Genomic DNA, 27,923 nt, shown 5'->3' with positions numbered 1-27,923 from the left:
TTAATCTCTGCCTCCCACCCAACCCCCGCCCAGGATAACAGATGTTCCTCATGGGATTTCAAATTTGCAAGGGAATCTTGACAACTTCTTTGGTAATGGGCTATGTCCTAATTCCAGTCTAATCAACAGAAGCAACTTCCGTACTTTCAGCTTTAGGTGCTGTGGAGAGAACAGATAAAAACAAAAATTTCTGCCTTCATGCTGTTTACATTCCAGTGAACGGAGACATCAAGGAAAAATAAGAACAATTCAAGGAAGACACAATGCGTCAGTATGGTGCAGGGAAACGCAAGGTGAGTAAGAGAAATCCTAGTCCTCTGACGCCTACAAAACCTAATCCCTAATCCCTAATTTCTTCCGGGTCACTGTCGGGTTACCCTCCTCCTCCCACTCCGCCCACGGCCCCACCTTCGGGCCCTGGCCACGCCCACGCTCCTGACGTCAATTTTCCAAGCCCTGCCGCGTTGAACTGGCCTATGGAAAGCCGCAGGCCCGCCCGAGCCCCATTAAGCCCCGCCTCGTGAGTCAACGCGTGGCGACGGCGATGGGGCCGTGGGGCTGCGTGGCGCTGCGGCTCGGGGCGTTTCTGTGGCGCCGGGCCTTCTCCCTGGGAGCGTGGCCCGCGGCGGCCGCGGGGCTCCGGCTTCGGCTGCTTTCCGTGGGGCGACTTCCGGTGGGACCGACGCTAGGCAAGGTCTGCCCGGCCCCCGACCGAGCGCGCGGCCCGCACGGCGGGCAGGGCCTGGAGGAGCGGGCGGAGGGAACAGCCGGCGAGGGGCGCCCGGAGTCAGGCACCGGAGGTACGGACGAGGAGGAGGGAGCCGGGTCCCAGCTAAAGAGGCTGAGTTCCTCTCTTTTTGCGTTTCTCATGGGGTCACAAAACTCCTACAGAGCAGAACTGGAAGGGACTGCAAAGGTTGTCGGCACCAACTTTACATTTCACAGTGGGATCAAGAGATGGACTGAAGTCTCCCAAACCCCAGGCGTCTGTCCGAACGGCCACGTCGGACCCCTGGCATCACAACCTCACCGTCCTCATCCCCCTTCACACTCTTTCTAGGGTTCCGAGAAATGGACTTGTTGAGAATGTTGGGGCGTGAGGATTCTGAGGAAGAGCCAGGGTCTGGGGGCTCAGGGGTGCGTAAGAAGCGCTAATACGAGATGGGGCCAATTTAAGAGCCTCTAAGTATTGTAAGCTTTTAGAAACTTGAGAGGTGGTAAACATATCACACCTGTGAAAGGATGAAGTATGAGAGGGAGAGGTTAGCCACTAGGGCCCTGGGAGTCAGCTTTAGAACTGAAGAGAGCTGTTAAGTCCACAGGCTCTTATACACCACGGTGAAGAGCTGAATATCTAAATCTCTAGAGGAAAAATAAAAAACAAAAAACGTTTTTCACAGATAATACAGTTGTTACATAACCCAGCTGGCGTTGTAAGAAAACCTCGAGAGTTCAAAGTGAGAATTGCTGTTAAAATTTTAACCCTCCGATTGGTAGATTTGGGGCCACACACTTACTCAGCTGGTTCTCAGTTTCTCTCTCAAATGAAGGTTGTGGACGGATACTACCCAAGAGCCCTTCCAGTTCACGGTTCTAGTTCTGTGACCCTTTGTGGCTGGAATTCAGTTTAATGTGCCCCAAGATATTACCACCTCCCCAAATTGTGCTTGTTCTCCGCTCCTTTTTAAAATTATTATTATTAACTATTATTATTATTATTATCGTTATTTATTTATTATTTTTGGCTGTGTTGGGTCTTTGTTGCTCCGCATGGGCTTTCTCTAGTTGCGGCGAGCGGGGGCTGCTCTTCGCTGTGGTGCGCGGCCTTCTCACTGCGGTGGCCTCCCCTGTTGCAGAGCACGGGCTCTAGGCACGCGGCCCTCAGTGGCTGTGCCACGCGGGCCCGGCAGCCGTGGCACGCAGGCTCAGCAGTTGTGGTGCACGGGCTTAGTTGCTCCGCGGCATGTGGGATCTTCCCAGACCAGGGCTCGAACCCTGCATTGGCAAGGTGGATTCTTAACCCCTGCGCCACCAGGGAATTCCCGTTTTCCTCTCTTTGAATAGCAGTTCTCTGCTTGATCTGTGTTACTCATTTCCTCAGGTACTAGATCAGAAAGCCGTTGTTGCTGATGTCTGGTTCTACTTGCATGCGCTAATAGGAAAGGATGTGTGTGGTGGCTGTCTGTGACCTGCGCACCCTTCCCATAAGTTGAGCAGTGCTATATGAAACCAGTGCCCAGCTGCAACTTCCAGGAGGCCTAAACACCTTCATGGAGGAGTGGTTTCGCTGTCAGCTGCCCGCATCTCTGGGTGCATATCGTGTCTGTCTTTACTTGGCCACCTGACAAAAGCAAATCTTTGTGCATTTCAGATCATACTGGTCCCAAGTTTGACATCGATATGCTGGTTTCACTTCTGAGGCAAGAAAATGCAAGAGACATTTGTGTCATCAAGGTTCCTCCAGAAATGAAATATACAGATTACTTTGTAATTGGTAGTGGAACTTCTACTCGACACTTACATGCCATGGCCTACTACATTGTGAAAATGGTAGGATGCTTTCTTTTTCTTCGGAACCTTTACCTTAATGGAATAGTGTCAATGCATCAGGCGGAAAAGCCACATTTTAAAACTAAACTCTAAGATTATATAAGAAGCCCAGATTTTTAGAATTTGCATGAGTGTTTTATGTTCTTTGATAGTGAAAGTTATGGGGACCAATATCTAGCCTTAGTCGGTCAAAATATTTTACATTCTTGTCTCTTGTGACAAGAAAAATAATACAAGAAAAAAATTACCTGAGGCAGGCTAGAAGACAGTATAACCCAGAGGGATTTCTAGAGCAAAACTGTCCAGTGTGATACCCACTAGCCCCATGTGGCTATGTAATTATAAAATAAAACTAAAAATTCAGTTCTTCAGTTGTACTAGCCACATTTCAGGTGCTTGGTGGCCACATGTGGCTAATGGCTACCATACTGGACACAAATATAAAACATTTCCATAGTTGCAGAAACTTCTATTGGATAGTGCTGGCCTAGAGTTTAATTCAAATGTTTGAGCATGTCCAGTGTTCCCAGGCACGGTGCTGGGTATTGGGAAGACAAAAATTAAAAAGATTTCGTTCTTAACCCTCCAAATTCACAGGTCTAGTTGAGGAAAGAGAAGGAAGTTCACTTTCATACTTCTTTCACCCTGTTGAAAATTGGTCAGAGAGGGAACAGTTAAGACCAAAAGAATAGCTGGGATTGCCTAGAGAAGGGCGGCAAAATAAGGGGACTGAGAACAAAACCCTGGTGCAACATGGCAGAACAAAGGAAGATTCAAAAAGAGGGGGTAGTTGGAGAGACTAAGAGAACTAGGAGGGCATGGAGAAGTTAAAAGGCAGGATTCTAGGGTCTCTGTCAGATGTAATAGTAAGACAGAGTAAGACTTAGAAGTGACCACTGGACTTGGAGATATAAAAAGAAAGAGATTTTTCAGAGAAAGTTTCTGTGGAAGAGCAAGGGAGGGGAATAGAAATTCCTTCTGCAAAAATTTTAGATGAGGGAGAAAAATGCAAGGTCAAGAAAGTTTTGTTCTTGTTTGTGGTAAAATATTACATATTTTAGCCATTTTTAGGTGTACAGTTAAGTGATGTTAATTACATTCACATTGTTGTGCAACCATTACCACTATCCATCTCCAGAACGTTTTTCTGTTTTCATCTTGCAAAAAACTCTGTACACATTAAACAATAACTTCCCATTCTTCCTTCCCCCAGCCTCTGGCGTCCACCATACTGCTTTCTGTCTCTGTGAATTTGACTACACTAATAAGTACCTCCTTGAGTGGAATCATACTCTAATTTTCCTTTTGTGACTGGCTTATTTCACTTAGCATAATATTTTTCAAGGTTCATCTGTGTTGTAGCATGTGTCAGAATTTCCTTCTTTTTAAGACTGATTATTTTAATGTATGTATATACCACATTTTATCTTATTCACCCATTGGTGGGCATTTGGGTTGCTTCCACCTTTTGGCTATTGTGAATAATGCTGCCCTAAACACGAGTGTAGAAATATCTGTTCAGATCCCTGCTTTTAATTTCATAAGTGGAATTGCCAGATCATGGTAATTCTGTGTTTAATTTTTTGAGGAACCATCACACTTTTACACAGTAGTTGCACCACTTTACATTCCCACCAGCAGTGCACAAGGGTTCCAATTTCTGTACATCTTCACCACTTGTTATTTTCGTTATTTTCTGGTTTGTTGATAATATTGATAGTAATCCTAATGAGAGTGAAGTGGTACCTTGTTGTGGTTTTGATTTGCATTTCCCTAAATTAGTGATGTTGAGCATCTTTTCTCATGGTTATTAGCCATTTGTGTATATTTGGAGAAATGCCTATTCAGGTCCTTTGCCCATGTTTTAACCGAGTTTGTTTTTTTATTGTGAAGTTGTAGGAGTTCTCTGTATATTCTGGATATAAATCCCGTATCATCTATGTGATTTGCAAATATTTTCTCCCATTCTGTAGGTTGCCTTCTTACTCTGTTGATTGTGTCCTTTAATGCACCAAAGTTTTAAATTTTTCTGCTGTTGCCTTTGGTCTCATATCCAAGAAATCATTGCCAAATCCAATGTCATGAAGCTTTTCTTTTTTTTTTTTTGGATTACTTAATTTTTTTATTTTTTTTTTTTTTTTTTTTTTTTTTTTTTTTTTTTTTTTTTTTGGTGTACGCGGGCCTCTCACTGCTGTGGCCTCTCCCGTTGCGGAGCACAGGCTCCGGACACACTGGCCCCGCGGCCATGGCTCGTGGGCCCAGCCGCTCCGCGGCATGTGGGATCCTCCGGGATCGGGGCACGAACCCGTGTCCCCTGCATCGGCAGGCGGACTCTCAACCACTGCGCCACCAGGGAGGCCCTGGATTACTTAATTTTTTTATTTTTTTGAATTTTAGAATTTTATTTTTTTATACAGCAGGTTCTTATTAGTTACCCATTATATATATATTAGTGTATATATGTCAATCCCAATCTCCCAATTCATCACACCATCACCTGCCCCCGCCACTTTACCCCCTTGGTGTCCATATGTTTGTCCTCTACATCTGTGTCTCTATTTCTGCCCTGCAAACCAGTTCATCTGTACAGTTTTTCTAGATTGCACATATATGCATTAATACACAATTTTGTTTTTCTCTTTCTGACTTACTTCACTCTGTATGACAGTCTCTAGATCCATCCACGTCTCTACAAATGACCCAATTTCATTCCTCTATATGGCTGAGTAATATTCCATTGTATATATGTACCACATCTTCTTTATGCATTTGTCTGTTGATGGGCATTTAGGTTACTTCCATGTCCTGGCTATTGTCAGTAGTGCTGTAATGAACATTGGGGTGCATGTGTCTTTTTGAATTATGGTTTTCTCTGGGTATATGCCCGGTAGTGGGATTGCTGGGTCATATGGTAATTCTATTTTTAGTTTTTAAGGAACCTCCATACTGTTCTCCATAGTGGCTATATCAGTTTACATTCCCATCAACACTGCAAGTGGGTTCCCTTTTCTCCACACCCTCTCCAGCATTTGTTGTTTGTAGATTTTCTGATAATGCCCATTATAACCAATGTGAGGTGATACCTCATTGTAGTTTTGATTTGCATTTCTCTAATAATTAGTGATGTTGAACAGCTTTTCATGTGCTTCTTGGCCATCTGTATGTCTTCTTTGGAGAAATGTCTATTTAGGTCTTCTGCCCATTTTTGGATTGGGTTGTTTTTATTTTTAATATTGAGATGCATGAGCTCTTTATATATTTAGGAGATTAACCCTTTGTCCGTTGATTCGTTTGCAAATATTTTTTCCCATTCTGAGGGTTGTCTTTTCATCTTGCTTGTAGTTTCTTTTGCTTTGCAAAAGCTTTTAAGTTTCATTAAGTCCTATTTGTTTATTTTTGTTTTTATTTCCATTACTTTAGGAGGTGGATCAAAAAAGATCTTGCTGTGATTTATGTCAAAGAGCATTCTTCCTGTGTTTTCCTCTAAGAGTTTTATAGCGTCCACTCTTACATTTAGGTCTCTAATCCATTTTGAGTTTATTTTTGTGTATGGTGTTAGGGAGTGTTCTAATTTCATTGTTTTACGTGTAGCTGTCCAGTTTTCCCAGCACCACTTATTGAAGAGACTGCCTTTTCTCCATTGTATATCCTTGCCTCCTTTGTCATAGATTAGTTGACCATAGGTGCGTGGGTTTATCTCTGGGCTTTCTATCCTGTTCCATTGATCTATATTTCTGTTTTTGTGCCAGTACCATATGGTCTTGATTACTTTAGCTTTGTAGTATAGTCGGAAGGGAGTCTGATTCCTTCAGCTCCATTTTTTTCCCTCAAGACTGCTTTGGCTATTCGGAGTCTTTTGTGTCTCCATACAGATTTTAAGATTTCTTGTTCTAGTTCTGTAAAAAATGCCATTGGTAATTTGATAGGGATTGCATTGAATCTGTAGATTGCTTTGGGTAGTATAGTGATTTTCACAATATTGATTCTTCCAATCCAAGAACACGGTATATCTCTCCATCTGTTTGTATCATCTTAATTTCTTTCATCAGTGTCTTATAGTTTTCTGCATACAGGTGTTTTGTCTCCCTAGTTAGGTTTATTCCTAGGTATTTTATTCTTTTTGTTGCAGTGGTAAATGGGAGTGTTTGCTTAATTTCTTTTTCAGATTTTTCATCATTAGTGTATAGGAATGCAAGAGATGCCTGTGCATTAATTTTGTATCCTGCAGCTTTACCAAATTCATTGATTAGCTCTACTAGCTTTCTGGTGGCATCTTTAGGATTCTCTATGTATAGTATCATGTCTTCTGCAAACAGTGACAGTTTTACTTCTTCTTTTCCAATTTGTATTCCTTTTATGTCTTTTTCTTCTCTGAATGCCATGGCTAGGACTTCAAAACTATGTTGAATAGTAGTGGTGAGAGTGGACATCCTTGTCTCCTTCCTGATCTTAGAGGAAACGCTTTCAGTTTTTCACCATTGAGAATGATATTTGCTGTGGGTTTGTCATCTATGACCTTTATTATGTTGAGGTAGGTTCCCTCTGTGCCCACTTTCTGGAGAGTTTTTATCATAAATGGGTGTTCAGTTTTGTCAAAAGCTTTTTCTGCATCTATTGTGATGATCATATGGTTTTTATTCTTCAATTTGTTAATATGGTATATCACATTGATTTGCATATGTTGAAGAATCCTTGCATCCCTGGGATAGATCCCACTTGGTCATGGTGTATGATCCTTCTATGTGTTGTTGGATTTTGTTTGCTAGTATTTTGTTGAAGATTTTTGCGTCTATATTCATCAGTGATATTGGTCTGTAATTTTCCTTTTTTATACTATCTTTGTCTGGTTTTGGTATCAGGGTGATGGTGGGCTCATAGAATGAGTTTGGGAGTGTTCCTTCCTCTGCAATTTTTTGGAAGAGTTTGAGAAGGATGGGTGTTAGGTCTTCTCTAAATGTTTGATAGAATTCACCTGTGAAGCCCTCTGGTCCTGGACTTTTGTTTGTTGGAAGATTTTTAATCACAGTTTCAATTTCATTGTGATTGGTCTGTTCGTATTTTCTATTTCTTCCTGGTTCATTATTGGAAGGTTATACCTTTCTAAGAATTTGTCCATTTCTTTCAGGTTGTCCAATTTATTGGCATAGAGTTGCTTGTAGTAGTTTCTCAGGATGGTTTGTATTTCTGTGGTGTCTGTTGTAACTTCTTTTTCATTTCTAATTTTATTGATATGAGTCCTCTCTTTTTCTCCCTTTTTTTTGGCTAGTGATTTATCAATTTTGTTTACCTTCTCAAAGAACCAGCTTTTAGTTTTATTGATCTTTGCTATTGTTTTCTTTGTTTCTGTTTCATTTATTTCTGCTCTGAACTTTATGATTTCTTTCCTTCTGCTAACTTTGGGTTTTGTTTGTTCTTTCCCTAGTTCCTTTAGGTGTAAGGTTAGTTTGAGATTTTTCTTGTTTCTTGAGGTAGGATTGTATTGCTATAAAATTCCCTCTTAGAACTGCTTTTGCTGCATCCCATAGGCTTTGGATCTTCATGTTTTCATTGTAATTTGTCTCTAGGTATTTTTTCATTTCCTCTTTGATTTCTTCAGTGATCTCTTAGTAACGTATTGTTTAGCCTCCATGTGTTTGTTTTTTACGTTTTTTTCCCCTGTAATTGATTTCTAATCTCATAGTGTGGTCAGAAAAGATGCTTGATATGATTTCAATTTTCTTAAAATTATTGGGGCTTGAATTGTGACCCAGGATGTGATCTATCCTGGAGAATTGTCTGTGTGCACTTGAGAAGAAAGTGTAATCTGTTGTTTTTGGATGGAATGTCCTATAAATATCAATTAAATCTATCTGGTCTATTGTGTCATGTAAGCTTGTGTTTCCTGATTAATTTTCTGTTTGGATGATCTGTCCACTGGTTTAAGTGAGGTGTTAAAGTCCCCCACTATTTTTGTGTTACTGTCGATTTCCTCTTTTATAGCTGTTAGCAGTTGCTTTATGTATTGAGGTGCTCCTATGTTGGGTGCATATATATTTATAATTGTTATATCTTCTTCTTGGATTGATCCCTTTATCATTATGTAGTGGCCTTCCTTGTCTCTCATAACATTCTTTATTTTAAAGTTTATTTTATCTGATATGAGTATTGCTATTCCAGCTTTCTTTTGATTTCCATTTGCATGGAATATCTTTTACCATTCCCTCACTTTTCACTCTGTATGTGTCCCTAGGTCTGAAGTGAGTCTCTTGTAGACAGCATGGGTCTTGTTTTTGTATCCATTCAGTGAGCCTGTGTCTTTTGGTTGGAGCATTTAATCCATTCACGTTTAAGGTAATTATCAATATGTATGTTCCTATGACCATTTTCTGAATTGTTATGGGTTTGTTTTTGTAGGCCCTTTTCTTCTCTTGTGTTTCCCACTTAGAGAAGTTCCTTTAGCATTTGTTGTAGAGCTGGTTTGGTGGTGCTGAATTCTCTTTGGCTTGTCTGTAAAGCTTTTGATTTCTACATCAAATCTGAATGAGATCCTTGCTGGGTAGAGTAATCTTGGTTGTAGGTTCTTCCCTTTCATCACTTGAAGTATATCATGCCCCTCCCTTCTGGCTTGTAGAGTTTCTGCTGAGCAGTCAGCTGTTAACCTTATGGGAGTTCCCTTGTATGTTATTTGTCATTTTTCCCTTGTTGCTTTCAATAATTTTTCTTTGTCTTTAATTTTTGTCAGTTGAATGACTATGTGTCTCGGTGTGTTTCTCCTTGGGTTTATCCTTCCTGGGACTCTGTGCTTCCTGGACTTGGGTGGCTATTTCCTTTCCCACGTTAGGGAAGTTTTCGACTATAATCTCTTCACATATTTTCTCGGGTCCTTTCTGTCTCCTCCTTCTGGGACCCCTATGATGCGAATGTTGTTGCATTTAATGTTGTCCCAGAGGTCTCTTAGGCTGTCTTCATTTCTTTTCATTCTTTTTTCTTTATTCTGTTCCACGGCAGTGAATTCCACCATTCTGTCTCCAGGCCACTTACCTGTCTTCTGCCTCAGTTATTCTGCTATTGGTTCCTTCTAGTGTATTCTTCATTTCAGTTATTGTATTGTTTACTCTGTTTGTTTGTTCTTTAATTCTTCTAGGTCTTTGTTAAACATTTCTTGCATCTTCTCGATCTTTGCCTCCATTCTTTTTCCAAGGTCCTGGATCATCTTCACTATCATTATTCTGAATTCTTTTTCTGGAAGGTTTCCTATCTGCACTTCACTTAGTTGTTTTTCTGGGGTTTTATCTTGTTCCTTCATGTGGTACAATAGCCCTCTGCCTTTTCATCTTGTCTCTCTTTCTGTGGATGTGGTTCTTGTTCCACAGGCTGCAGGATTGTAGTTCTTCTTGCTTCTGCTGTCTGCCCTCTGGTGGAAGAGGCTATCTAAGAGACTTGTGCAAGTTTCCTGATGGGAGGGACTGGTGGTGGGTAGAGCTGGGTGTTGCTCTGGTGGGCAGAGCTCAATAAAACTTTAATCCGCTTGTCTACTGATGGGTGGGGCTGGTTTCCCTCCCTGTTGGTTTTTTGGCCTGAGGCGACCCAACACTGGAGCCCACCCGGCTCTTTGGTGGGGCTAATAGCAGACTCTGGGAGGGCTCACACCAAGAAATACTTCCCAGAACTTCTGCTGCCAGTGTCCTTGTCCTCACGGTGAGCCACAGCCACCCCCCGCCTCGGCAGGGGACCCTCCAACACTAGCAGGTAGGTCTGATTCAGTGTCCTATGGGGTCACTGCTTCTTCCCCTGGGTCCCGATGCGGACACTACTTTGTGTGTGCCCTCCAAGAGTGGACTCTGTTTCCCCCAGTCCTGTTGGAGTCCTGCAATCAAATCCCACTAGCCTTCAAAGTCTGGTTCTCTAGGAATTCCTCCTCTTGTTGCCGGACCTCCAGGTTGTGAAGCCTGGCGAGGGGCTCAGAACCTTCACTCCAGTGGGTGTACTTGTGTGGTATAAGTGTTCTCCAGTTTGTGAGTCACCACCCAGCAGTTAGAGGATTTGATTTTATTGTGATTGTGCCCCTCCCACCGTCTCATTCTGGCTTCTCCTTTGTCTTTGGTTGTGGGGAATCTTATTTTTGGTGAGTTCCAGTGTCTTCCTGTCGATGATTGTTCAGCAGTTAGTTGTGATTCTGGTGCTCTTGCAAGAGGGAGTGAGTGAACATCCTTCTACTCTGCCATCTTGAACCAGTCTTATCCACTGTGTTTTCTTCTAAGATTTTTATAGTTTTAGGTTTCATGTTTAGGTCTTTGGTATTCAGTTAGTTTTTGTAGATGGTGTCAGATAAAGACTCCAGCTTCATTATCTTGCATGTAGATAATCTAGTTTTCCCAACACTATTTGTTGAAAGGACTGCCTTTCCCTATTGAATGGACTTGGCACCCTTGTTGAAAAATCATTTGACCATATGGGCTCTTTATTTTATTCCAGTGGTCTATAAGTTTATCTTAATCACTGTTTTGATTACTGTAGCTTTGTAGTAAGTTTTTTTTTTTTTTTTTTTTTTTTTTTTTTTTTTCCTTTTTGCGGTACGGTATGTGGGCCTCTCACTGTTGTGGCCTCTCCCGTTGCGGAGCACAGGCTCCGGATGCGCAGGCCCAGCGGCCATGGCTCACGGGCCCAGCCGCTCCGCGGCATATGGGATCCTCCCAGACTGGGGCACGAACCCGTATCCCCTGCATCGGCAGGCGGACTCTCAACCACTTGCGCCACCAGGGAGGCCCCTGTAGTAAGTTTTTAAATCAAGAAAGTTGAGATCTTCAACTGTGCTCTTCCCTTTCAAGATTGTTTTTGGCTATTTGGGGTCTCTTTAGATTACATATAAATTTTAGGATGGAGTTTTCTATTTCTACAAAAAAAAGTCTGGGATTTTGATAGAGATTGATTGTATTGAATCTGTAGATAAAGTCTTAACAATATTGTGTTCCAATTCATGGATACAGGGTGTCTGATTATTGGTGGCATCTTTGCAACGTTTTGTAGTTTTCAGTGTATGAGTCTTGCTTCCATGGTTATGTTTATTTCTAAGTATTTTATCCTTTTTGATTCTATTGTAAATAGAAGTATTTTCTTTTTTAAAAATATTTATTGATGGCTGAGTTGGGTCTTCGTTGCTGCACGCGGGCTTCCTCTGGTTGCAGTGAGCGGGGGCTACTCTTCATTGTGGTGTGCAGGCTTCTCATTGCGGTGGCTGTCTTGTTGTGGAGCACAGGCTCTAGGCGCACGGGCTTCAGTAGCTGTGGCATGCAGGCTCAGTAGTTGTGACTCGCAGGCTCTAGAGCGCAGGCTCAGTAGTTGTGGCGCACGGACTTCGCTGCTCTGCGGCATGTGGAACTTTCCCCGACCAGGGCTCGAACCCGTGTCCCCTGCATTGGCAGGCGGATTCTTAACCATTGTGCCACCAGGGAAGTCCCGGAATTGTTTTCTTAATTTTCTTTTCAGGTTGCTTATTAAGTGTACAGAAACGCAACTCATTTTGAGGTTTTGATCTAATATTCTACAACTTTGCCGAATTCATTTTTTCTAACAGGTTTATTTGGGTACAATCTTTAGGGTTTTCTTTTCTTTTTTTAAATAAATTTATTTATTTATTTATTTATGGCTGTGTTGGGTCTTCGTTGCTGCATGCAGGCTTTCTCTGGTTGCGGCGAGCAGAGGCTACTCTTTGTTGTGGTGCGCAGGCTTCTCATTTCAGTGGCTTCTCTTCTTGCGGAGCACGGCCTCTAGGCGTGCAGCCTTCAGTAGTTGTGGCACGCGGGCTCTAGAGCGCAGGCGCAGTAGTTGTGGCGCACAGGCTTAGTTGCTCCGCGCCATGTGGGTTCTTCCTGGGCCAGGGGTCGAACCCGTGTCTCTTGTGTTGGCAGGCGGATTCTTAACCACTGCGCCACCAGGGAAGCCCTAGGGTTTTGTACGTATTAAGAGCATGTCGTCTGCAAACTGAGACAATTTTATTTCTTCCTATCCAATTTTGTTACTTTTTTCTTTTGTTTTCCCTTGCTCTAAATGCCATGGCTAGAACTTCCAGTACTGTGTTGAATAGAAGGTGGCGAAAGTGGGCATTCTTGTGTTGTTCCTGATCTGAGAGGAAAAACTTTCAGTTTTTTGCCATCAAGTATGATGATAGCTAATCGCTGTGGGCTCTTCATGTATGGCCTTAATTACCTTAAAGTAGGTTTTTTTTTTTGTTTTTTTTTTTTTTTTTTTTTTTTTTTTTGCGGTATCCGGGCCTCTCACTGTTGTGGCCTCTCCCGTTGCGGAGCACAGGCTCTGGCGGCGCAGGCTCAGTGGCCATGGCTCACGGGCCCAGCCGCTCTGCGGCATGTGGGATCTTCCCGGACCGGGGCACGAACCCGTGTCCCCTGCATCGGCAGGCAGACTCTCAACCACTGCGCCACCAGGGAAGCCCCTGGGTTTGTTTTTTTTTTCCTCATCTCTGTTGAGTTTTTATCATGAAAGGGTATTGAACTTTGTCAAATGCTTTTTCTGCATAAATTTGAAATGATCCTGTGGTTTTCATCTTTCATTTTGTTAATGTGGTTTATTACATTGATTTTTAAAATTAATTTATTTTTGGCTGTGTTGGGTCTTTGTTTCTGTGCGTGGGCTGTTTCTGGTAGTGGCAAGTGGGGGCTACTCTTCGTTGCGATGCGCAGGCTCCTCATTGTGGTGGTCTCTCTCGTTGCGGAGCACATGGGCGCGTGGGCTTCAGTAGTTGTGGCATGTGGGCTCAGTAGTTGTGGCTCATGGGCTCTAGAGCACAGGCTTTCGTAGGTGTGGCGCACGGAGTTAGTTGCTCCATGGCATGTGGGATCTTGCCAGACAAGGGCTCAAACCCATGTCCCCTGCATTGGCAGGTGGATTCCTAACCGCTGTGCCACCAGGGAAGTCCCTACATTGGTATTTTCATGTGGAATCATCCTTACATTCCAGGAATAAATCCCATGTGGTGTTGATATGTAATTCTTTGAATGCGGTATTGAATTAGGTTTGTTAGTATTTCATTCAGGATTGTTCCATCGGTATTCATCAAGGATATTGGTCTGTAGTGTTTTCTTATAGGGTCTTTGTCTGGTCTTGGTATCAGGTTAATGCTACTCTCATAGAGTAAGTTAGGAAGCGTTGCCACTTCCTCAGTTTTTTGCAAGAGTTATAGCAAAATTTGATGTTAGCTTATGTTTAAGTATTTGGTAGAATTCACCAGTGAAGAAGCCATGTGGTCTAGGGCTTTTCTTTGTTGGGAGGTTTTTTTCCTTCCTTCTTCTCTGTGTGTTCTTTTCTCTATACCCCACCCTTTCATTTGAGATACAGTTGTGTTGGGAGGTTTTTGATTAATGACTCAATCCTGTTCCTATTACTGAATAGGGCTATTCATACTTTGTTTCTTCATGATGCAGTCTTGGTAGGTTGTGTGTTTCTAGGAATTTGTCCATTTATTCTGGGTTTTCCAGTTTGTTGTGTCTCTAATGTCTCCTCACTTATTTCTGATTTTAGTTATCTGGGGGTTTATTGGTCCATTTTGTTGATCTTTCTGAAAAACGAAATCTTGGTTTCATTGATTTTTGTCTATTTTGTTTTAATTTGGTCATTGACTTCAGTTAGTTTCAGTTAGTTTTTGTAGATGGACAGTAGGACAGTAGGTCCTAATAAGGACAGTAGGTCATTATTAGTTATCTATTTTGTATATAGTAGTGTGTATGTATCAATCCCAATCTCCCAATTTGTCCACCCCCGCCCATCCCCTCGCTTTTCCCCCCGGTAACCATAAGTTTGTTTTCTACATCTGTGACTCTATTTCTGCTTTGTAAATAAGTTCATTTGTACCATTTTTTTTTAGATTCCACATATAAGTGATATCATGATACTTGTCTTTGTCTCTCTGACTTCACTTAGTGTGATAATCTCTAGGTCCATCCATGTGGCTGCAAATGGCATTATTTCTTTCTTTTTTATGGCTGAGTAATATTCCATTGTATATAGGTACCACATCTTCTTTATCTGCTCCTCTGTCAATGGACATTTAGGTTGCTTCCATGTCTTGGCTATTGTAAATAGTGCTGCAGTGAACATTGGGATGCATGCGTCTTTTTGCATTACGGTTTTCTCTGGATATATGCCCGGGAGTGGGCTTGCTGGATCATATGGTAGTTCTATATACATCTATATTTATATATCTATCTATATCTATCTATATCTGTATCTCTTAAGATAGGTTTTTTGACCATGCTGCATGGTGTGCAGGATCTCAGTTCCCCACCCAGGGATTGAAGCCACACCCCTGCAGAGGGTTAACCACTGGACTGCCAGGGAAGTCCCTCATGTGGTAGTTCTATATTTAGTTTTTTGAGGAACCTCCACACTGTTCTCCATAGTGGCCATACCAATTTACATTCCCACCAACACTGTAGGAGGGTTCCCTTTTCTCCACATCCTCTCCAGCATTTATTTATTTAAATTAACTTTTATTGGAGTATAGTTGAGTTACAGTGTTGTTAGTTTCTGCTGTACAGCAAAGCGAATCAGTTATACATATACATATATCCACTCTTTTAGATTCTTTTCTCATATAGGTCATTACAGCGTATTTGATTAGAGTTCCCTCAATACTCTTATTCTTACAGTCAGTACTTATTAGTTATTTATTTTATATGTAGTATCTGCAGTATATGTCTATCCCAGTCTCCCAGTTTATCCCCCCCCCCGATAACCATAAGTTTGTTTTCTATATCTGTGACTGTTTGTTTTGTAAATAAGGTCATTTGTACCTTTTAGATTCCACATATGTGATATTATGTATTTGTCTCATTTACTTCACTCAGTATGATAATCTCTAGGTCCCTGTTGCTGCAAATGGCATTATTTCATTCTTTTTTTATGGCCAAGTAGCATTCCATTTTATATATGTACCACATCTTTATCCACTCCTCTATGGACAGTTCAGTTGCTTCCATGTCTTGGCTTTTGTAAATAGTGCTGCAGTGAACATTGGGGTGCATGTGTCTTTTTGAATTATGGTTTTCTCTGGATATATGCCCAGGAGTGGGATTGCTGGGTCATATGGTAATTCTATTTTTAGTGTTTTAAGGAACCTCCATATGGTTCTCCATAGTGGTTGTATCAATTTACATTCCCACCAACAGTGCAAGAGGGTTCCCTTTTCTCCACACCCTCTCCAGCATTTATTATTTGTCGATTTTTTGATGGTGCATTTCCTAGTTCTTTAAGGTATAATTCATGTTGTTGATTTGGGAACTATTTTTTTCATGTAAGCATATACAGCTATACATTTCCTTCTTACTGCTGCTCTCACTGCATTCTATAACTTCATTTGTCTCAAGATATTTTCTAATTTCCCTTGTGATTTCTTCTTTGATCAGTTGTTTAAGGTAATAAAACAATTGATTTCCACATATTTGTGGATTTTCTAGTTTTATTTCTAGTTCATTTCATTGTGATCAGAAAATATATGAGTTTAATCTTTGAATTTATTAAGACTTGTTTTGTTGCCTAACATGATCTATCCTGGAGAATGTTCCATGTGCACTTGAGAAAAATGTGTATTCTGCTGTTGTTGGGTAGAATGTTCTGTTAATGTCCATTAGGTTCAATTGGTCTGTAGTGCTGTTCAAGTTCTCTATTTCCTTATTGATCTCCCATCCATTAATGCAAATGGGGTATTGAGTCTGCTATATTACTGGGTTGCTATCTATTTCTCCCTTCAATTTTGTCAATATTTATTTCATATATTTAGGAGCTCTGATTTTTGGTGCATGTTTCTAATTGTTATGTCATCTTGGTTGGTTGACCCTTTTATCATTATGTAATGTCCTTGTCTTGTAATAGTATTTTTTTTCTAACATTAGTGTATTTGTTGTTTTAGACCATACATGGAATCTGCTGGGAATAGAGATTATGGGATGATAATATCCCATTAACACTGTCATGAAAGTAGATGAGATGGAATCATTAGAACTGAGAAGACCTAGCCTTAAAACAGGAAGGCAGCATCTGTCTCCCCTGAGAGGGAAAGGAAGCTGGGATGGACAGAAGGGATGACGTATGTGAGAAGTGGATATTGAGAGAGTTTAGGCCTGCCTCTGAGGCACCTTGGTAAATGAGTGAGGTGGCCCTGTCAGAAGGGTTTGGGCAGGAGGATGCAGGAGAGAGGTGTAGGAGGTGGGTAGGATTTAAGGGGGAAAAAAGTTTCCCTATGTTTATATTAAGGGCCATGGTGTAGCTGTGAGGAATGAATAAGTTAGTTGCCAAATTAAGACCAAGAAAAATACCCCCAGATGCTCAATAAGAACAGAGATTTCCCCTATCCTCTTCCCCTTTAATATGTGATCTGGCTTTTTTCAGTACAAATACCTGAAACGTAAAAGTGAGCCCCATGTTAAGATCGAAGGGAAGGACACTGATGACTGGCTCTGTGTGGACTTTGGTAAGTTATTTTGGCACATTCTACAGAAAAATATTTGATATTGCACTAATCTTGAACTATTTTCAGTTGTCAAAGGACTGAGATCTCAGTGTTTCTCCACATACATTTTTCTTTTTAACTTTAGAATTTTATTTTTTTATACAGCAGGTTCTTATTATCTCCACATACAATTTTTGAAGTGTGTCTAAAATAAGTTTTCTTATAACTTAGTTGGTCTTATTCACATGTGAAATCCTCATCTCACATGGTATGTATGTAAGTTGCCATACAGGTCAGAAAGCTGGTGGAGAACGGGATGGATAACATGGGAGAGATCCCCTAGTGGTGGTGGAAGGCACCTTGGGGTACACATAACCTTGGCCTTAAATAACTCAGATAAGGTGAAGGGCGTTCTAGGCACAGGGAAGGACAAGAGCAGAGGACTAGAATTTTGGAAAGATTTAACAAATTTGGGTATTAACACATACATAGTTTCAAAGTATTTCCCCAAAAGACAGTTAATACAAAGGGACAAACAGTAACTGAAGAACTGTGAAGGGTCTGAGATTTTATCTTACGTGTAAGCCAACAAGTTAGTCAAGGTTTGATGAAGCACGGTTTGTTACTCAGCAATAGCAGTAGCCAGCGTCAAGCACCGTTTTTGCACCAGGGTCCCTGAGCAACACAGGACCAGACGACACCTGCACACAAAGTTCTAAGAGAAGAACCCTGAGATTAGGGTATCTACATCTTTTATAATGGGCAGGAAGCAGGCCTGCATTTGCTCTGGTGGAAAACACTTTTTCGGCCAAGGCTGTATGTCAGGGTTTCTCAGCCTTGCCACTATTAACATGTTCGGCCAGGTAATTCGGGTGCCGAGGAATATTCTGTGCATTGTAGGATGTTCTCCTCTCCACCCCCCCCAACCATGAAAGTCAAAAATGTCCCTTGTTGGAAACCACTGCTGTAAGCATCCTTGCACTTGGACCCGGAGGGAGACGGTAGTTCTGAGGACATTTGCCAACAGCCGTAAACATACCGAGTCCAGGACAAACGCCTGTCAGTGCTTTGCTCACAGGCTGTGCAGAAATGTGATGATACCCTTGGAGGCCTGTCTCCCAAACGAACCCCATCACGAGTAGTGTTACATACGGACATCATACACCTCCTGTATGATGCACTGAGAAAAGCACAGCATCACTTCTGTGGTATTTTTGCTGGATGGTGTCCACAATTTGCATTTCTAACAAGTTCTCAGGTAATGCTAATCTGGGGTTCACACTTTGAGAACCACTGTTTTAAATGTCACAGGTTTGTGAGATCACAAGGGTAAAAGCAAATGAACTGCTTCTTCACTGTAAGTCTTATCTGTCCTTGATAGGCAGCATGGTGATTCATTTGATGCTTCCAGAAACCAGAGAAACCTACGAATTAGAGAAATTATGGACCCTTCGTTCTTATGATGACCAGTTAGCTCAGATAGCACCCGAGACCTTACCTGAAGACTTCATTCTTGGAATAGAAGATGACACTTCATCTCTGGCTCCTGTGGAGTTTAAATGTGAATAAAATGGTATGAACTGCTTTAGTCATTTCAGATTTGGATTGAGTCACTTATAACTCCTAAACCCTGCCTAGCTGGTTGTTGTCAAAACAAGTCTTATCTATGGACACTAATCCTAACTGACACATGGAAATTGCAGGTAAGTGAGCTCCTTCTCACCCTGTGAATCAGTACATTCAAACCAAAATTAATATATTGTCTTTGTTCCTGAGATCTCAGCAGGATTTCCTGGAAGTTGAATTGGCCCCTGTGTTTTACTTGAGCTCTCAGAGTTTATTTTTATTTTATTTTTTGCTGACAAAGCAAGAGACTTTTTTGGGAAGGGGCACCCAGGTGGAGAGCAGGCGGGTAAAGGAGCCCAGGAGGGCTGCTCCACCACATGGCTCACAGTCTCGTGTTTTATGGGAATGGTGTTAGTTTCTGGGTTGTCTCTGGCCAATCATTCTGACTCGGGGTCCTTCCTGGTGGTGCACGCATTGCTCAGCCAAGGTGAATTCCAGTGAGAAGGATCCTCGGAGGTTGGCAGGACATACAGAGTGAAGTCTCCTCTCTCCTTTTGACCTTTCCTGAATTCTTCCAGTTGGTAGTAGCTTGTTAGTTCTGCATTCCTTACCAGGACCTCCTGTTTAAGATAACTCATGCAGGTGGTTACTATGTTGCCTGGCCAGGGCAGGCAGTTTCAGTGTTTCCCCTAACAACTCCTCCCTGAGAGACTTCATACTCAAGATAATTCTTGGGAATTGGAGTGGAGGTCTCTTTCCTCTGTACTTCCTGTTGAGAGTTGGCGTAGTCCCGCCTGATAGAGTAGAAGTCTCTCTCTACCTGATCTAAATTGAGGTATTCTGTGCCCGAAACTGGCGATCATCCTTGTAGTAACAGCAGTTTAGCTGAAACTGTTGGACCCAGTTGGGGATGAACCTTGTAAGCAGTTGAAACAGACAAGGGCCTAACAGGATGGTCATCGCCAGGCCCAGAAAAGGCAGGCAAAATTGGGGGTGAGGGCTGCAGGGTGTGTGACTTTCTTCTGATCGATGGGTAGTGAGGTAACAGGACAGTCAGCCTGCAGTTACCATCGTCCACCTGGGTGGGGGCCTTAGTTCCTGCAGAACTCAAAGCTGTTGTTATGCATACTCCTTGAGGCGAACCAGGACCCTGCCCCAAGGCTGTGCACTACTTGACTGCTCCTCCCCTGTTGTTGCATCCCTTCCCTTCCCTCATTAGCAACTGTTTTGAATCTGCCCTTTGGAACTCAGGGAAGGTCAAGGAGGCTGAGTGAAGCCTATATCCTACAAACAAGAAACAGGGGACACAGAAAGGATTTGCATCCTGGAGCCCCCCAGAGTCCTGCCCAGTTCCAGTTCAGGGAACTAGCTGGGCGACAACAGTGCTGGCCACTTCCTGCTACAATAGGGCATAGTCCTGCCTCAATTTGGAGAATAGACACTGGACTGGAAATGCTTCTGATTCCCAGATCTGAGTCTTGTATGATTAAAATCTTCATCCCTTGGTCTGCCATTTTGGTGTAACAGACCCAGTCAGAAGTAGCTGGAGGAGTGACAACAGGATTTTAATAGGCAAAATAAACGTCATTTCTTTTCAGGAGAATAAGCCTGAAACACGGTTTGGACCTGGTGCTTTGGGGAGACTTGTAGCCACGTAGCCAGTTGTCTAGTTTTATTGAGGTAGGTTTTAACTTTTAATGTAGTATTAACACATAGGTAACAGGTGCTATTGGTCATCAAACATGTCTCTTCTTTTTGTTAATGTATGATCTAAAGCAATTCCGTTGTCTAAAAATGTAATAGTTACAAGAGGAGACCTTTAAAAAGTAAGGCTGCAGTTCAGTTACCAGCTGCCAGCAGACATTATTTTGAGAACGGCTGGTGGCATCCAAGTCTGACACAGCTCAGAAAACTCAAGTTCTTAGCAATACAAGGATTTGCCTGAAATCACACCCACAATGTCATCTAGTTTTTTTTCTTGGATGTCTAAACCATAGCTACTCCATTTTGACTCTTAATGGTAATATTCCCCTTAATAGCCAAAGCAGATGTCACCATTAATGATGTTAGTGTTTCTCTAGGTATGAGAAGATGCAAGAATCTGGGCCCATAAAATCTTCTCCTGAAAATATCTAACTATCTATCTGAAGGCCTGTTCTGCCAGTTTTTCCCAGAGCACAGAGTGCCTCATCCCTGTTCTACACTCTGAACTCCTTTTCAGGGGGTGTTGAAGGTCAGCAGCTGCAGCAGCCCGTGATTTAATCTTTGTAGAGGCAGACAGCAAGCGCCAATGGTGAGTGCCAAGTTCCAGTCAGCAGGGCCCCTTCATGGTCATAAATTTGACCATGGTTTTTGGGGGACATTTCATTCCCCAGTGCTAGGAATGCTCATTCCCAGGCCTAGCAAAGTGTTTTCCGAGTTGAAGTTTAAATCTTATTCTGTAGAATAGCACAGCCAAAAATTTTTTTTAAATATAGCAGAAAACATAACCACCCCACTGGTCCTGTAACGTAAAACCTTTAGTTCTTAGTTCATATGCAACAGTATTATCGAGGTTCACACTAAGGACATCGGTAGATACTGGTGCCTGCCTTGAGATTGACAGAACATTACTAAAAATCTAAGTTTACACTTTGACCAAATTCAGGACATTCACATTAATTTGAAAAGCCAAAAATACATACTACACAGCAGGCTGCACCTGATAATGAAACACTTTATTCTGCATCAAGGTATCTGGAAAATGAAGCTGCATTTGGGGCACATTACAGATGAGGAATGATCCATATGTGGTGAGTACAAAACTCAATTACAACAGAATTATTTCCTAGTATTACCAGATACTCCATTACCAATGCTTAATTGAAAGTAAAACATGATTTGCCACACTAGAAGGCTAGAAGTGAAACATGACAGAATTTAAACAGGCAGATATAAATGTAGCACCTATCTGTATTTTAAAAAAAAAAAGTTGGAAAAATCAAATACTGAGGAAGAGCTCTGGCCTTAAGCACATTTTACCCAAAATCCAACCAGAAAGCCAGTCCATTACTTTTTTTTATAAAGCAATTCATTGTATGGAAGAAAATGATGAATGCTAGATGAATTCAGTGACAAAAAGGGCACTTTTTGGCTAAAACTACAAAATAAACTGATTTTCTGAAAACATTTAGGAAAACATTTCAAGTCATTTTCAAAATGTTTAAATGATACAGTGATCTTCAGAAAAACTTACCTAGTCTGTAGAAATTCATCTTGAAATACAAATGAAGCAAAATGATTTAAGGGTTATTATTATATATGCCCTTCAGATCAGTATAATATGATGACTGTGATCATTTAATGAACAAAAGAAACACAATTCTGAGAGCAGTGTGGCCTTGGAGACCACCCACACCCACATAACTGTACATACTAGGCTTTGCCATCAAGGTAGGAGGGAATGGACGAATGCGTTCAGTATCCGTTCAGTATCAAAGGTCAAATGTATTATATCACAGTCATTCAAATTATATTCCAAAAGTTGTTCTTGTATTTTTCTACCTTTTGACTTATTTTCAAATAACTGGTTGCAGAGAATACAGAAATCCTGCTGCAATTTATGTAATATTCTAGGTGGCCTTTCATTCTTGATTTATCATTGCTTAAAATCTTCAAAATAGCTTAGTGTGAGGCTCATGACAGTGCCTGGCACGGGGAGATGTAGCCTTTTTATTGCCTTTAAACACTGTCACACCGTCTGACTGCCCCATTGGTCTTCACAAAGCAATTCTTTTGGGGTCTGCTCCAAGCGTAGACCAACTGGTCTGAAATATATTGGCAAACTAAGCATCCTGTAAGGCAAGCTGAAGCTTTCTTCTTGCCAATCAATTTAAAGTTCACAGGAGCTGCATGTCTCCATAGATACACTTGCTTTAGGTAGTGATAGTCAAAAGCACAAAGCATTTATGCATTCAATCACATAGCCAAACAAAAAAACCCTGAAGTCTCCTGAAGCCATTTATTAAAACTAGCCGTTCCAAAACCTCCTGCAGCCACTTTGCTCTGTTAGTACCATCAAAAACTTCCCTACCATAAACAAAAAAATAAATGGTATTTGCTGCTCTCCAAATATAGGCACTGCTCCGTATCACTGAACATTTACTGGATTTTCCAACTAATAACTGTCAAAAGCCTCAAAAAACCTGAAATTAATTTTCCAGCTTTACTGTCACCAGCCAGAAGTAAAATTTTTTTCTCAGTTATTTGCCTGTTAGCTAATTTTATTTTTTAAAAAACAGTTGGACTTATCTTTATAAAGTATATAAAATTTTCAGAAAAAAACAAAACAATTTTGCTTTCATTGCATTACTGAATACCTGAGGTAGTTGAGTAAAAATGCACATTTAATACCCCTGCCAACACCATTCAGCACTTCCCTTAGGTTATTTGTGTTAGTGTTAGATAAAACTGAGAACAGTTTTTCTATGCTAACAGCTTAACATTTAAGTTCTTGTAATAATTCTATTCTGATCCAATTTTAACAATTGGACATAGGAGCAATCTATCTTTATTTGATGAATTTAGTAAATGCACCATTAAGCCAATTTCTGGCATTATGGGGGAATGAATATTAAGAAAAATTAGAATATTTGTTATACTGAGAATACAACAAAAGGGAAGTGCAGAGCTCCTCTCTTTCCCTCCCTCGCCCCCTAATTTTTTTCTTTTTTTAAAGCTGGGTGTCATACATTTCAGAGAGCATAAAGTATACATTCTCACAGAGACAGGAGTTCGAAAGTTGCCTGGTCCTCAGAAACAACCGGCTAGGTAAAAACTTGTGCATGTGATTCTGGATAGGGGTTCAGCGCCCATCTGTTGGTTAAGCAATCTGTCTTTGGTTTGGCATCTGCCTCTGTGGTGGGCTGTCTCCTGAGCCTTCACTTCCGTCTTGACTGAGGTGGTCCACTTTGCAGAGCTTTCTGCTGTTGGTGCTGCTTTACCTGAGTCAGAATTTCCTGAATTTTTCTCTGGGCAACCTGCAGTAGGAGAGAGCTTTGAAATTTCTACCTGATCAAGTATGACCAAAAGTTAATTTACTCTTCCATTTCAACAACTTCAAATTGAAATTTATTTGAAGATTAAAGATACATACTTATTAGTTTCCTAGCAGAGTCTCTGAAATCACCTGCTAAAAGGGGGATTAAAAGTGTTAAGCACCAAGCAGCCTGAAATATTTATATGACATGGGGACACGCATGGGAGGAGGATCACTCAGGAAGAAGAAAGCAGCAGAAGAGCTCACTTATCACACTAGAGCCCACTTGCCTGGCAAGCATAGAAGTGACCAGTTATTTTGACGACCACTTGGTCATTCTCATCAGGCGTCTGGTCACGAGGGACAACAACTTCTGCACTTGACAAATTCTGGAGCTCATTCACCTGAAGGAGATAAATCATGTTAAGTGGAGTTGTTCTCCTTTTTTTTTTTTTTTAAATGACCATTTCCTTACTATGTACCAAAATACTGAGCTTTGGCTTTATATTTATAATCTCATCTAATAATACTAATAATTCTTATCAGTTTATTAGTATTATCCCCATTTCAAGATAATTAAAACTAAGCCTTAGTGAAAGAAACTGACTCGCCCACAGTTGTATAAGTTAATGACAAAACCAGCTTCAACCCCTGAAAATCTGATTCCAAAGTACACACTTTTTCAGTCACTTCAGAATTGTAAATAGCTTTAAAAATGACTTGGAAGTTTTATGTGTTAGAAACTGGAAACCATTTGCTTTTTTCAGTTACAGAGGTATAAGTTATAAATGTAGATGAAATTTTTTGAAGTTTCTTTTCATGTCATTAAGTGTTTGCACAATAAAAGTAAAAAGCTGATGTATATCAACAGAAAATGCAAAATGCCCCTTATAAATATGAGACAGTTCTCCCATACGAAGTGGTCTGAAAGAGACGCTCTTTCACTGGTAGCTGACACCAACACTCAGGAGGAACAGAAGGCAGTCTTCTCCAAACCTTGGCCCAGACGGTCCTGCTTTTTATAAGTTAGCCAAAATTTAGGGACTTGGAACTCCTAAGTACCTTTCAACGCTTTCCCTTTCATACCACTGCACAGGTTTTGCTGAAGTACTTGCCGTTTTGCCTCCTTTTCCAATAACTCTGCCAGCAGCAAAGGATGGCACTCTGATGTGAGCTTCAAGTTTCACCTCTTCTTTAGGACTAACAAAGTTTTCTTCTTTAATTTTTCCATAAATTCTTCCCTGAGCCTACAGATGAGAACATATCTCATCAGTGTCATTCATGTAGGAAACGCAAAAAGGTCCATTAACTTTAATGATGGCCCGGATCCACCTTTGCAATGATACATCTGCATTTGATAGATTGTGGAACGTTGCACAAGAAGTGGAAAAGTAAGGAAGTCCTAGAAAAGGTTGACAACAATAATAACTGTACATCACAGATGAGGCAATTGAATGATTGATGAAATAAGATTAAACCATATTCTTCTGACAAAAACGGTTAAAGGCAATAAGTTAGCAGTCAGCCTAACTAAAATAAATAAATTTTTACAAATGACCATTTGCTCTCCAGTCTTGAAAGGTAAAACCTCTCCTGCTGGCAATAAGATAGTAACTCTGTTTTTCTTGAGTAAAGGGGACTGCAGAGGAACTACAGAGCCACCTATGCGAGGCTCACAAGAAGCTAAGCCGCTGTCTAAATGGGCCAGCAAGGAATTTTCTGGTTAAACATTTCTTCATCTTAGCCAGATGGTTTCTACTTCGACTAAGGCTACAAAATCAAGTTAACATACACATCTGACAGTTACAGTCAAACACATCCTGTCACTTGCTGCATACAACTAGAAGTTATACATAATAAACCTCTCCTATTATGTACAACCATTAACTTGCCCTGGTATACACCAAAGGAAAAAGAAGTCAGAGTTGGTTTCATCTGACAAGCTGCCACAGCAGAGAACCAAAAAGTACCCAACACGTTTTCATTGGTGCAGAAATGATAAGTTCACTTTACAGCAAAAGAAAGTACATCTTAGTACCCTATCTTCCATTCATCCTCAAAGTCTCAGGCTACAGATGTAGCTATCAACACAGTCAAAGGACGCAACAGATTGTCCTCCGAAACAAGCTCTTGAATTCTTAAGAAAAAATATGGGTTAGGAGGTTTACTATTACTTAGATGTCTAAAATAAAATAATTTATTTGTAATTATCACTGATCACATAAATGACATTTAAGCATTATAGCTTTTCTAAAATGTCCCATTTAAGACAACTGAACAACACAGGCATAGGAGGATACAGGGAAACAGACTCTGAATTCCCTAGCATACAAGCATTATGAAAATTGCAAGATAGTTAATTCCATTTATAGAATAATAAGACCATAATTGACGTTTTTGTATTTGTTTTTTAGTATTTCATACTAAAAGTGACTGGCTCTGTAAGTCTGGGATAGGAAGCAATTTTCAGCATCTCTGAGTTTTGATCTGAACTGCCTGGACCACAAGGCTGGCATGAGGAAGTAAATTTCTTGACCCAAGCTTGAGGCTAGGCAACTGTACCCCACATCTCAAAGCACCTCCTTTTGTTTCCTGTTCTTCATGTAATGAAGGGAAAACTTCAGATTTTTAGTGAAAAATAGAGGTCAAAGAAAGTGATGGTTTAAAAGGAGGGAAGAAGTGGGCACTTGTTAACTTAGCCACATTTTAGAGCTAAGAGAAGTAAGGCTTAAGGTTAAAGAGTTATCCTGTTAACACAGCTGCTAAGTGGTAGGAATAAGACGGGGTTTTGGATAAATTGCACTGAATTGAGTAGCTGCTTTTACCTATGACAAGACACCCTACTGAGTTTTATGAGAGAAATCACATACTCAAAGGTATATATTTGTGAATTTGAGGATCTGGCAGGGTCTTAGTCTGATTCATCCCAAGTCTGCTCAGCACCACCACCAGCACATTTATGTTGTACTTCCTATGTGTCAGGCACTATTCTAAGCAATTCATATATTGTTTAAACCTTAGAACCTTGTTTAAACTTTGTGGGTGTTTTAAACCCCGATTTTATAGATGAGGAACTAGGCAGAGAAAGGCTAAGTAACTCGCCCAAGGTCACACCACTGGTAAATGGTAAAGCTGGGCTTTGAACCAGCAGCCTGGCTACCAAGTCTTGCTCTTTATCACCCGGCTACACCACCTCTCAGGACACAGTGGCAGGCATTCCAGCCCCAAAGGCCCCAAACTCCAGTATGACCAATGGTTCACACCAGGACAAATGCTGTAAGAGTTCTGCCATTTCTACCTCTAAAATTCAGAAGATTAGAGTGGCTTGTTGACCGACTGTAGACAAGGGCTAACAGTTAACCCAAGGGTAAGAGCAAACAGGGACATTTTAATTCAAGGTTGAGGCCTCTCTGGGACAAGAGGAAAAACTTGAGAACAGCAAGGCATATGAATCAGACTTCCAAATTTCAGTCTTAAGGTCTCACCTTCAATACGCTAACAGGGCATTGAGCAAATTCTCCTTTGGGAGATAGGCAAAACCAACAACCATGACAGAACTCTCAAAATTAAACAAAGGCTTTGGTTTATTTTTAAAGTGTAATTTGCGGTATGTTTCTACTCTGTTCTTAGTCTTAGAAATTTCCATTGAGAGATTCTTTCTACTGAGTATTAGATTTTTTTTTTTTACAGGAGAAGCCAGGTTATGGAGTTTCCGAAAAGAAGACATCCATTCATTTGTTACCTGTGCACACACTCCAGAGCACATACCTTGAACTGAGCCTCCGGTGGCCCAGTGATAATCACCATCCTCACTTTAGCATCTGGTGCTTCAGCTGGAGCGATCTGTAACAGACCCAGTAACGGGTTATGACACTTTCAGGTGCCACTAATAGAAATGTCACACCAACCAGCCTGTCATTTGCACATGACTTAGACTGAAATGTAGAATGAAAGCCTTCTGGAAGGTAGTTACAAAGAGGCAGTGATTAATGTGGATTCATTAGTTATGGCTCCTGCCATATACTGTGTACTTACACTGTGCCTGGCCCTAATGTCAAAGTCCAGATGCAGCCTCTACCTAACCCTCACTATTTCCTGATGAGGTCCTGCCTCACGGAGAGGCCGAAGGCTGGAGAAGGTGAGTCACCTGGCCCACGATCACACAGGCCAGTAAAGCTGGAGGGAGAGCTGGGTCTGGCTCCACCGTCACATTCCTCGTCACTACACCAGTGGGTGCTGAAAGGGTGGTCCTTGGTCCACGCGCATCCCAACACCCTGGGCCCCCTGTATGTGCAAGAAACTGCTAGGTTCCCCAGGTTAGGCTAGGCTATCGGTACATTCCCCCAAAGT

At 41.3% G+C, this 27,923-nt stretch overlaps 2 protein-coding genes across 3 annotated transcripts in view; one reads left to right on the top strand and one right to left on the bottom strand.

Annotated features, from left to right (window-relative positions):
* The first annotated feature begins 504 nt into the window (after positions 1 to 504).
* On the top strand, positions 505 to 21,308 carry MALSU1 (mitochondrial assembly of ribosomal large subunit 1). 2 transcript variants are annotated; one of them, XM_060107646.1, is made up of 5 exons: positions 505 to 800; positions 2,372 to 2,550; positions 16,930 to 17,011; positions 18,372 to 18,563; positions 21,289 to 21,308. In XM_060107646.1, the coding sequence occupies exons 1-4, from the start codon at positions 545 to 547 to the stop codon at positions 18,557 to 18,559; spliced, it is 705 nt and encodes a 234-aa protein (XP_059963629.1). In that variant the 5' UTR covers positions 505 to 544; the 3' UTR covers positions 18,560 to 18,563; positions 21,289 to 21,308. The 2 variants fall into 2 exon arrangements, with proteins under 2 accessions (XP_059963629.1, XP_059963628.1); XM_060107645.1 differs by lacking the exon at positions 21,289 to 21,308 and having other exon boundaries at positions 18,372 to 18,582.
* The window catches only part of IGF2BP3 (insulin like growth factor 2 mRNA binding protein 3), a 150,638-nt gene continuing 143,983 nt past the window's right edge, over positions 21,269 to 27,923 (bottom strand). Inside the window, exons 12-15 of the mRNA XM_060107644.1 lie at positions 27,342 to 27,416; positions 24,689 to 24,820; positions 23,864 to 23,977; positions 21,269 to 23,574 (exon numbers count right to left, since the gene is read on the bottom strand). Coding sequence (XP_059963627.1) covers positions 23,476 to 23,574; positions 23,864 to 23,977; positions 24,689 to 24,820; positions 27,342 to 27,416 — 420 coding nt within the window. The 3' untranslated portion in view covers positions 21,269 to 23,475. The remainder of the gene's footprint in view (positions 23,575 to 23,863; positions 23,978 to 24,688; positions 24,821 to 27,341; positions 27,417 to 27,923) is intronic.

The sequence above is a fragment of the Mesoplodon densirostris genome, chromosome 9, assembly GCF_025265405.1.
Source record: "Mesoplodon densirostris isolate mMesDen1 chromosome 9, mMesDen1 primary haplotype, whole genome shotgun sequence".
In the NCBI taxonomy this organism is placed as follows: Eukaryota; Metazoa; Chordata; class Mammalia; order Artiodactyla; family Ziphiidae; genus Mesoplodon; species Mesoplodon densirostris.
Note: the sequence above shows the minus strand (reverse complement) of the source record. Positions and strands in the feature narration are given on the sequence as shown.

Coding starts and splice junctions, on each gene's coding strand:
- MALSU1 (XM_060107646.1), top strand. CDS start 545: ATGGGGCCGTGGGGCTGCGTGGCGCTGCGGCTCGGGGCGTTTCTGTGG. Junction 2,551..16,929: donor CCTACTACATTGTGAAAATG/GTAGGATGCTTT, acceptor GGCTTTTTTCAG/TACAAATACCTGAAACGTAA. Junction 17,012..18,371: donor CTGGCTCTGTGTGGACTTTG/GTAAGTTATTTT, acceptor TGTCCTTGATAG/GCAGCATGGTGATTCATTTG.